This window comes from Danio aesculapii, chromosome 6, assembly GCF_903798145.1.
Source record: "Danio aesculapii chromosome 6, fDanAes4.1, whole genome shotgun sequence".
NCBI lineage: Eukaryota > Metazoa > Chordata > Actinopteri > Cypriniformes > Danionidae > Danio > Danio aesculapii.
In genome coordinates this window covers 31,000,797-31,012,597 of record NC_079440.1, presented here as the reverse complement: position 1 = coordinate 31,012,597, position 11,801 = coordinate 31,000,797, and the positions used below count along the sequence as shown (strand labels likewise).

General features: G+C 32.7%; 1 protein-coding gene across 1 annotated transcript in view; it reads left to right on the top strand.

Annotated features, from left to right (window-relative positions):
* The first annotated feature begins 2,899 nt into the window (after positions 1-2,899).
* Positions 2,900-11,801, top strand: part of kif1aa (kinesin family member 1Aa) — a 146,147-nt gene continuing 137,245 nt past the window's right edge. Inside the window, exons 1-2 of the mRNA XM_056459953.1 lie at positions 2,900-3,176; positions 8,417-8,578. Of these exons, the coding sequence (XP_056315928.1) occupies positions 8,473-8,578 (106 nt within the window). The 5' untranslated portion in view covers positions 2,900-3,176; positions 8,417-8,472. The remainder of the gene's footprint in view (positions 3,177-8,416; positions 8,579-11,801) is intronic.

Sequence of the window (11,801 nt, the reverse complement as noted above, 5' to 3'; positions counted from 1 at the left end):
TGGTTACTAAAACTATTATATTATAAAATGTTTAAAGAAATCTTCTCTACATATAACAGCATATATTTATAACAGCATATATTTTCTCTACATATAACAACATATATTTGGGAAATATTTGAAAAAGCATGAAAATTTTAGAGGGCTAATATTGTTGGCTACAACTGTAGATAGACTTTGCTTTTTCTAATAAATTTATCACAATAACAAAAAGTCTACCTTAATTTTGTATTTGATTGTGTGGGGATAAAACCTACCCCTAGCCTTTTACATGTACAGAAAAAAGAACCTTTTTAAAAAAACTACTTCAATAATTACAAAATCCTGATAATTTAATCAGCCACTTATCATTCATTTTCTTTGTTTGTTTCTTTCTTCGATTGAAGTTAATTAAGCCTTTTGAAGAAAACCCAGAAGATTCTCTAGTTGACTATATAGTGACTGCTGCTCAGTGGTTTGAACTTCCAAATTGTAGTTTCAATTCATCTTCAAATGGCTGTAAACGATCCCAGTCAAAAGAGTAAGGGCATTTCCACAATACTACTTCATTTAGCCTACATCTCTTATCAGATCGTGTTTAAAAATTCTAGATAGACCTGTTTGAATGTAGTAATGAAATATGTAAACATGCTATTGGCATGAAACTTGATCTTGTTTCCAATTGGATTTGCGTTTTCTCCATTAAAAAATGCAGAAGCTGAGTCAGAAGAATGGAGGTGGATTAATGTCAGTGGGAAAAGCTTGCTTTATGAAAGCGTTACATGGGTTTACTGGATTTGTGGGGAGAGCAAAGTCCAATTTGTGCTAATAGTTTGTGAACTGAGAGAGTAATCCCACTAGAAAGCTGATTTTCCTTGACAGATAGCTCAAAGGACAGGCCAAAATGAGGTCAAATATTTCAACAATAAAGAGTAAATTATATTTTAAATGCTGTGCCTTATAATTGTTTTATAACCAATTTCTGACAAAAATAATTGTCCTGCAAAACTTTCAATGAAGTGAAGCAAAATAAAAATAGTTTAGGTCTAGTAGCGGTCGGCAACCCCCTGCTTAGTAGACAAAACGACATGTAAGTAAAATATATTCTATTTATATATTCCAAATTATTTTGTTACAGTAGGCAATGTTTTAAAGGCAGCAACCTTAATATTGGTGTTTTACTTGTAAAATGTGATTGGAAAAAAGTTTTTAATATCACAGCAGAATGAACCGGCAACTTATTCAGCATATGTTTTACACAGCGGATTCCCTTCCAGCTGCAACCCATTACTGGGAAAACTCTAAACACACTCATTCACCCACATACACGACGGACAGTTTAGCCTACCCAATTCACCTATACCGCATGTCTTTGGACTGTGGGGGAAACTGGAGCACCCAGAGGAAACCTACGCGAACACGAGGAGAACATGCAAATTCCACACAGAAATGCCAACTGACCCAGCCGAGGTTCTTGATGTGAGGCGATCAAGCTACACACTGCGCCACTGTACAGCTTTATAATATACATATATATATATATATATATATATATATATATATATATATATATATATATATATATATATATATATATATAAATATATACAGTATATTATTAGCCCCCTGAATTATTAGCCCCCCTGTTTATTTTTTTCCCCAATTTCTGTTTAACAGAGAGAATATTTTTTCAACATATTTCTAAACATAATAGTTTTAACAACACATTTTTAATAACTGATTTATTTTATCTTTGCCATGATGACAATAAAGTTATTGTATAACGATGGTTTGTTCTGTAGATTATCGAAAAAAATTATATCTTATAGGGGCTAGTAATTTTAACCTTAAAATGGTGTTTAAAAAATTAAAAACTGCTTTTATTCTAACCGAAATAAAACACAAATAAGACTTTCTCCATAGGAAAAAATATTATCAGACATACTGTGAAAATTTCCTTGCTCTGTTGAACATCATTTGGGAAATATTTAAAAATTGAAAGGGGAGGCTAATAATTCTGATTTAACTGTATATGTGTGTGAATGAAAAAATCTTTGCATGTTTGTCACATTTTGTTTCAGTTTCTGTCTTAAAAATCAGTTGACAGAGGCAAACATAATTTTTTTGAGATACTACACATATACTGCCCACCAAATTAAGTTTATGTTATGTAGAGCTGTGTCTGTGTACTTGTTTTGGTGGTTTACAAGGACCGTTTTTTAATATAGTCATGGGTATGACGTAGTACTACTCCATTACAGTGGTTTATGAGGACATGTCTGATGTAATTCTTTGTAATTCAAAACACTTAGAAATCATACTTAACAGTGTTTTGACATTACATTTTTACACAGGTTACCTGTGAGGGTTGGGTTTAGTTTTTTTTAACAGTATAGAATACATTACACCTAAGGAGAGTCCCTGTAAACCACCAATACCGGTGTATGTGTGTGTAGTCCCAGTACATATTCATTACATTGTGAGGCACAAATATCCCCTCATGTAAAACCATCCCAGTAATCTGATCTTGTAAGGACATTTTGAGACACAGTAGGCTCATAAATCCTTCAGAATTATTAAATATTTTGAAAAAGATAAAAAAACTGAATGTTGTTTATTTCATGAGGGCTATGTTTAGTTGTAAGGTCAGGTAAGAGGATACAATACACAGCCTTTAGAGTTTAAAATTATTATATCGATGAGAAGTCCCCATAAAACATGAAAACACAGTGCGCGTGCGTGTGTCCTACTCCATGGTGTGAGTGTGTACATGTGTGTGTGTTCTACTCCACGGGGAATCTAATCTCCATCCCCCACACCCCCCTTCTCTCTCTCTCTCTCTCTCTCTCTCTGTCTCTCTACTGCATTGATGCTCCTGCCCTCCTCAGTGATGATGTCACTGGTTCAGTCAGTCTCAGCATCACAGCTCTAGGCAGAGCCAGCAGAGCCATTTTGGCTTCTACATTACAGAGCACTCAAAGATCTCTCCTCCAAGAAGCAGGCCTTAGCGGGCATCCGGCTACACGATATCCCTCTGTGGAGCAAATAAAGGATCTTCTGTTTAACCGAGGGAAACCCAGACTGTTTTCACCATATCAGAGGAAAAACAGAAAAAGGAGAATTTGAGAAGGCATCGGTGGAGGTGATTCTGTAGAGTCAATAGCTGAGAGCTGCATCAGAGGATCACCATTGTAGAGGTAAGAGTTTTTTTCCATTGACGGCTCGTTCTAGAGGACAATGCAGTATTAATGAGCCTCTGTGTGTTTATTTGGTGTTGGGTCACCAGGGTGGGACTGCTGTGGGGTGCGGCCATTCAGAGCCTGTCAACAAATCCAGACATTATTATTATGACAGTGTGTGTGTTTTTTTAGAGTTGGAGCAGATGTCGTTTGTCATTAATGGCCTTCTGTCCTTGTGTACATATTTCTAAGTGCGGCTGAGATAAATGCAGTGTCATTCATTGTCTCAAGCTGAAGCTGGCAGCCACACAGTAATGCCTAGAGGTAATGGATCACGATTTGAGAGAGTGCATAGAAATACATAACTCCGTTCCAAAATTCATTATTATAACAGAAAGTTTGGTCAATTCTGGCATTGCAAGCTTATGGAATTATATCCCAGTGTGTTCTGAGAGCACTCTTTAAAAGGATGTCAGGCACAATTAATGATTTATGCATATTTCTTAACACTTAAAGACAGAATGATTGATGGCAAATTAAAATAGCCACTTTGAATATTTTTTATGTTATGATTTTATGATCTGCACTGCAAAACACTTACTTTAAAGCAGTATTTATTCTGGATTTGACCCTTTAAATAACTTTTCATGTTATTTTAAGTTATTAAAATAATAGCTCTAACAATTTAGTAAAACTTGTTCAATGTTTTTTTAAACGTGATAATGTGTTATTTGAGGTTGTCAGACCTTAAATATTGTAAGCAAAGTATGTATATTTATACAAGTGTGTTTGTGTGTGCATTTTCCAAATTTATTCGATAATGACCTGTCATTTTCCACAAATAAATGATCTAAATTATAATATTAACTCAAATAAATTATTCTAAAATAATAAAATCTTATTTAACATAAGTTGAAACAGCACAGTTCCTAAGGGCCTTTTTTGGGGCACAACTTAATTGTTCTATTTGTAAAAACAATTAAGTTAATTTAAATAATTTGTGTTGGGACATCATGAAGCAATTGTTTAAGACAGCATTTTTACAGTATTTTTTTTTTTTTGAGAATTAAGGAATATTTGGAAAACAAATTTTTGATCACAAAAAAAACTATTCTAACCATGTCATTTTCAATTCAATTCAATTCACCTTTATTTGTATAGCGCTTATACAATGTAGATTGTGTCAAAGCAGCTTCACATAAAAGGTCACAGTAAATAGGAACAGTGTAGTTTCCGAAATTAAAACAAATATTTATTTGAAATTCTGAGGAAATATTATCAGATCTTTATATAAAACCAATATTAAGAGTTTACGTAAGCCCAGAGTTCAAAATATCTTTAAATAAGGAGAAACTCCTTTAAATAAGGAGAAGACTTTTCAAGTGGTATATGTATATTTCAGGTTGCATAACAACATTTTTACAATCTTCTTATTAGCACTTACCTGTGGATGAGTGGAAGGAGTGCAACAGGTCCAACCTTAACTGTGATGTTCTCATTGTACAATGTGCATGACCTTTATACTTTATACCAGAGGTACCCAAACTAGGGCCCATGGGCCAAAGTTGGCCCATGGTAACCTTTGATTTGGTCTGGTATCCCATCTGAGAGGGAGACTGATGGAAAGGTTGAGGCGAATGCCTTCAACAGAGATTGTCATTTCTAATTTTAACGTAACCTTTTTGTTTGTTTGTTTGTTTGTTTAATTGTTGTTACAAAAAAAGCTAACTGAAATGAAGTCTGTCAATTAAATGTGCATGAATTAGATTTTTAAAAATATAAATACTGTCACTCGAAGGATTATCGATGAGCAAATCAAGGCAAAGGCAGGTGCATCTTGACTTGCGTATTCAGCATTGAACGCTATTGTGTTATAAATGTTTTTATTGTAAGAAGTTTAGTATAAAATGTAAAATATATATATATATATATATATATATATATATATATATATATATATATAATTATTAATATGATTAAATATATATTTTTTTCTATTTATTCTAAATATGTTAATAAATAAGGTAATTACCATGGCAACTTTAATGTAAAAGTTTGGTATATTTACCTTCGGCCCTCCACACTCAATTAAATTTGGTTGTTGGCCCTTTAAAAGAAAACGTTTGGGCACCCCTGCTTTACACACACATTATTTGACTATCAACTGCCTTGTCCCTTTTCATTTGTTGTCTTTTTACATTTCTAATTCACTAATTAGGTTCATAATTACACGTTATTATTTACAATAGGTATGAAAATGTTCATTAATCAAAGTGCAAGTCATATAATCCCATGTAATATAAATGTAATTTCACACTTATCACTTATTCATCAACTCAATATGTCTAAAAACGGCAGCCTTTCTGAATTGTAAGCTTAAGTAGACTATAGGGAGTAACAGGAGAGTCTGAATCCACTCCGACACGCCAGAATGTGACTCAGCGTGATGTCAGCCTAATTGAACATCGAGAATTTTGCTCATAGGATCTCACTGAATGAGCTCATCCACATTTGTTCAATTACACCTACTTGTTATTGAAGCAACATGATAATAAATCAAAGTAGAACTACAATATAAACATGGCTATGATAATTAATGGTAAATAACTGTAAAAATACTACAGTAAAAATATGTAACCTGGTTAACAATAATTTCCTTAATATAAACGGTGAATAATCAAAAAGGAATTGCATGACACTTTGTAACTATGCTGTTTTTTTATTTTTTTGCTCATCGGTTATGTGCATTAGAGTTTTATGGTACATCAAATGTGGATAAATTACCTTAGTGTTGTGTGAGTTACCATGATGGCATGATTAGCTAGACACTGAACACCTTCTGTATGAAAATGGTATGTTAACCATAAAATGTAGACATTTCTTTAATGATTTCAGTCATATTTTTAATGGTAATGGTGTAATTTTGCAACCACAGCTGTTATTTTTTGCAGTAAATTTTACAGACAACAAGATTGAGGTTTACAGGCCATAAATCTCTTCTGGCACATTAATTTTACCTCCATTTTGGTGCGGCCAAGAGGCTGTTTGTAGCTACCAGCCCTGTTATTGAGCCATTGTAATCCTAGGAAGCGAACTGACATTTAGCCAGCCGTGCACTTCTTTTGTTGCTGCCGGGCCGAGTGTCTCTGGATCTGTAGCTGACCGTGCATGATCCTTTTACGGTGAGGTCATATACTGTAAACACCATCCTGTTATGATTGGAGATATTGAGTCATTTCGGATTTATAGTTTCACCTCATCACTAAAATCATCCCTCCTGCTTTTCTGGCTTTTCATTCTGTTCATTCCAAAAAAAATTTCTTACAGCAGATTCAACATGTAATTATTCTCATAGTTGCTATGGTGATGGGCAGCTAAGATTTACAGGCTTCCCGAAAGTTGCTGTAATTTAATTTCCAATGGGGAAGGGTTTAAATCAATATTTCTCGGCTGATGTACTGTATAGTAATGGAAGTACAAAATAAGTTAGATTTTTTTATTTATTTGTAGAAGATCTGTGAATCTGTGTGCAGTTATTAACATGTACGTTCTAAATATTTTATATTACCTTCCTCCATTCTCCAAAACCTCTTATTCTGTAGTGAGTTATAATAATAATAATAATAATAATAATAGTAATAATAACAATAATAATAATAATAATAATAGTAATAATAACAATAATAATAATAATAATAATAATAATAATAATAATAATAATAATAATATGCATGTGTATGTGTAATTAATTATGGTTATAATGCTATAAAAATAATATATAAAATGCATAATATAAATAATAAAAATTCCAGAAAGGCTTCCCAAAAGTTGCTGTAATTTAATTTCCAATGGGAAAGGGTTTAAATTAATATTTCTTGGCTGATGTACTGTATAATAATGGAAGTACAAAATAATTTTTTTTTGTTTGCAGAAGAGCTACTCATACATGCAGAAATGTTTTTTTTAATTATGAAGTCATAAATTTGAATCTGTGTGCAATAATTAAAATTCATTCATTAATTCAATTTCGGCTTAGTCCCTTTATTCATCAAGGGTTGCCAGAGTGGAACGAACCGCCAACTTATCCAGCATATGTTTTACGCAGTGGATGCCCTTCCAGCTGCAACCTATCACTTGGAAACACCCATACACTCTTGCATTCACCCACAAGCACTATGGCCAATTTAGCTTATTCAATTCACCTATACCGCATGTCTTTGGACTTTAGGGAAAACCGGAGCACCTGGAGGAAATCCATGCGAACACAGGGAGAACACGCAAACTCCACACAGAAACGCCAACTGACCCAGCCGGGGCTCAAACCAGCGACCTTCTTGCTGTAAGGCATCACGCTAGCCACTGTGGTGACCCCGGATTGATAAATGGACTAAGCCAAAAAGAAAATTAATGAATGATGATAATGCTTATAGTAATAATTACATAAATGTATGTGAAATTAATTATAATTATGATTCTAAAACATAAAAAATTATATTTAAACTGCGTAATATAAATAATTAAAATAATATGAATATAATTGCTTTTGTTTATAATTATAATTATTGTTTTATTGATTTCTGATATCAAATGATTCAAATGGAATATTACAATAATAACAAAAAGACAATTTATAAAACTGTCAAAAATCTTACTGTCAGTTCAATATTATGTAGGAGATTGACATTGTGTTTCTCACAGATGCCCACAGTAAGACAAACATAGAAAATATGAGTAGTAATAATAACAAAATGTAAAATTAATACATAATAATAATAATAATAATAATAATAATAATAATAATAATAATAATAGTAATAAATATAGCTGCAAGCAGCAATTAAGGGGCCAAGCAGTCCAGAGGCCAAAAGCAACAAGGTTAGTGAGTAGCATCAGACCAAGTGAAACAGTGACTTTTTGAATACATTTGAAGTATGTTTCACTTAAAATATCAGAAAATTATGAAAAACAATTAACATAGTTGGCACAACTTTACAGATAAAAACAGGTAGTATTTGTGTATAAAGAGGTATATAACTCAATCATAGACATACACTCTAAAAGAGAGGCTTATTTCAACTTAAATGTGGAAAAAGATGGACAAATCCAGCCGTTGGATTATAAATTTAATTTAAAAATCAGTGTTTGGCCTATTCATATTTCACCCAAATTTGTATTGAAATAACCCACTATATCTTGGAGTGTATAAAGATCTTCAAGACTAGAATCGGGGTTTTAATCCTCCATGTTTTTCTTGACAGGTGAGCAGTGACCTGAACGTTTAAAGGAGGGCTCTGAACACACAGACGGAGGCACCATGGCAGGGGCCTCGGTGAAGGTGGCGGTGAGAGTTCGTCCCTTCAACTCTCGGGAGATCGGTAAAGAGTCCAAATGCATCATCCAGATGTCCGGGAACACAACCAGTAAGTACCAACTTGCACCTGAGACCCAGTGCTTTATCCCAGGTTTAAATCTTGAGTTTATAGAGCTGACTGCTGTTTTCACTTGGGTTTATGAGCCTCTGTTTGAATGTTTGACCTCATCGGTGAGGGTTTCATAAGGGCAGCCATTTTGAGAGCATGTGGGACAGTTGATCAGTGAACTAGAGTTGCCAGTAAAATTCATCTCACATTAATTTCATAGTCAGCCATTAATCTAATGTGGCTACAGAAACCGAGAGTTATTAAAAAGGCTTGTTGAGATGAACATGTCACTGCTGAAGGGAAGCGATTTCAACAAGCACTAAGATGTAGTTACTAGTGATCAATTTTGCTTTGCTGTTTTTTGACAGTTGTTACACAAGCACTTGTTAATTAGTGGTCACTTTCTTAAGAACAAATGTGGAGACATTAGACATTTGTTAAGAATATGTAGTAAAACCATGCTTAAACAAGAGATTTATAGGATATTTGCTTTCGGGATAGATTACCCTAAATTAAAAAAATGAACTCACAATTTACTCTCCCTTAAGTGGTTTTAAACCTTTTTGAGTTTCTTTTTTTGTTGGACAAATTAAGTTGGACAAATTAAGATATTTTGAAAAATGTTGGAAACTTGACTTCAATAGTAGAAAATCAAATACAATGAAAAGTCAATGGTTACAAGTTTTTAGCATTTCTTTAAATATATATATATTTTTTTATCAAGGTTTGTGAATAAAATCTAAAAAATAAATCTTTTATCACATTTTTATTATCACATGTATTGTCACTCTTGTTCAGTTAACACACCCTTGTTAAATAAAAATCTTTACAATTATTTAAAATCCTACTGACCCAATACTTTTGAACAATAACAAAGATTTTACATACCGTGCATATATCTTCACACCGTGCTACTGGAAATTAGTCAGTGAGTGTTTAACAAACTGGGCTTTCGTTCTGTAATAAGACACTGGCTAGTTTATTTTCGTTACAATAAAATCGATCTCAAATTAAGTTAAAAGGTTTTTAGCCAGTGAACGTTTGATTATTATGAGTGATTATTCGTAAGTGGTGTGATCTGCAAATTCATAAAAGAAAAGCATCTACAGACATAGTATTTCTTGTCAGGAAAACACTGTAGTTATTTGAAAAGCTAGCTAGCTATTTAAATAGATAACTAGAGAATTATTTAGTTAGCCTTTGCATTACAAACAATCAGAGATGGTGCAAAATGCAGGGTTCCACACAATTTATTCATGTTGTCCACAACACAAATTCAGTAAGTTAACATAACAAATTTAAGAAGATTTAACATTAAAAATTAAGTTATCCACCCAAAAATCTCAAAAATTGTAATGTTTCAGCTCGATTTAAATAAGTAGTTTGAACAAGCTGCAAATATATATTTTTCACTTCGCTGAACTATGAGGCTTTGCTGGTTGAATTCAATGGGATTACGATCGATCTAACAAATTCCTTTAATGCTTTTCATTGGTTAAATAATTGTAAAAAATACAGAAAGACTGTAAAAGGTGAAAACTCATTTAAGAAAAGTGTGTAATCTGTTGACTAAAAAGTGACCCTTTGAAATTACTTAAAATTATTATTATTAGCCCCCGTTAGATTTTTTTTCCAAATTATGTTTAACAGAGCAAGGACATTTTCACAGTGTGTCTGATAATATCTTTTCTTCTGGAGAAAGTCTTATTTGTTGTATTTTGGCTAGAATAAAAGCAGTTTAAAAAATTTTTAAACACCATTTTAAGGTCAAAATTATTAGCCAATTGAAGCTGGATGTTTTTTTTTTTGATAGTCTACAGAACAAACCATCGTTATACAATAACTTGCCTAATTACCCTAACCTGCCTAGTTAACCTAATTAACCTACACTGAAAAAAATTATTCAAAGATGATTCCTTGGATTTACTAAATTTTTTTTACGTTAAGTGGTTGCAAACAATTTATTTGGCCTGAATTTAAACAAACAAATTAAGCTGAACATTGGTCAATTTAATTTGCTTGTTTAAATTCAACACAAATAAATTGTTTGCAACAGTTTTGCATGCAACACTTTTTTCAGTGTAGTTAAGCCTTTAAATGTCACTTTAAGCTGTATAGAAGTGTCTATAGAAAAGTGTCTAAAGAAAAATATGTAGTAAAATATTATTTACAGTCATCATGGCAAAGATAAAATAAACCAGTTATTAGAAATGAGTTATTAAAAGTATTATTTTAGAAATGTGTTGAAAAAAATCTTCTCTCCGTTAAACAGAAATTGGGGAAAAAATAAACAGAGGGCTTAATAATTCATGGGGGCTAATAATTCTGACTTCAATCGTATATCTTTTACTTCTAATTTTTATGTGAACAGGATTACTGCCTTTTTTTCAATAAAACCAACTAATCACTTTAAAAGCAATGGGTTTACTCACTTTTTAAAAGTACAGACAACTAACTGCTTTTTACAATGTAATAAAATTCATAAAAACAAGAACCAATGTTGAAATAGGGAGTAGAAGATGACAGTGATATATTATTTTATTTATTATTTTAAAATGAAATTTGGATATAATTGTACTAATGGCGCTTGGTATGATTCTATGATATTGTCAACATGCAGCATAAAAGTTTATGGTTGGAAGTGTGTGTGGAGAATTAAGGGAACTGATCGCTGGCTGGAGAGAGATTTGATTTCTAATCTGCCTGGCTGGGCGAAACCGTTGGTCAATAATAGATGAGAACTTGTGAAATATTTAGACTTTGGCCTAATTTAGCTTCCTCCCTTCCACCTTGTGTTGCTTAAGAAAAGCAGTGTGTCCACTGTCATCTCTTCACCTGAGATAAGTCTTTATAAAGTGTTGAAGGACACATCAAACATTGAGCTACAAACTACAGTAGGTCAAGATAAAGTGCATTAGTCTTAACTTTGTGTAAAATCGCTGTTACAGAAGGATCTTGATGATAGTGGAATGTAATTTTACACCACAGTATTGTTGTACAGCTCAGGTCAAGGGTTTTTAGTCTGGCCAATCTGTTAAAAAATGTTACAACAGTGAAGATAAATGCTTCCAATTATTTTGTGAGCCTTGAACAAAAGAGAAACGAGGCATCAAAATGCAGAAGAAACACTTACTGTCATTGTAAATGGACTGTGTAGTCAACATCCTGTCAGAGCTCAAACAGTTATAGTCCTTTGGAGATCATTTTTAGTTTTCACTTCTTC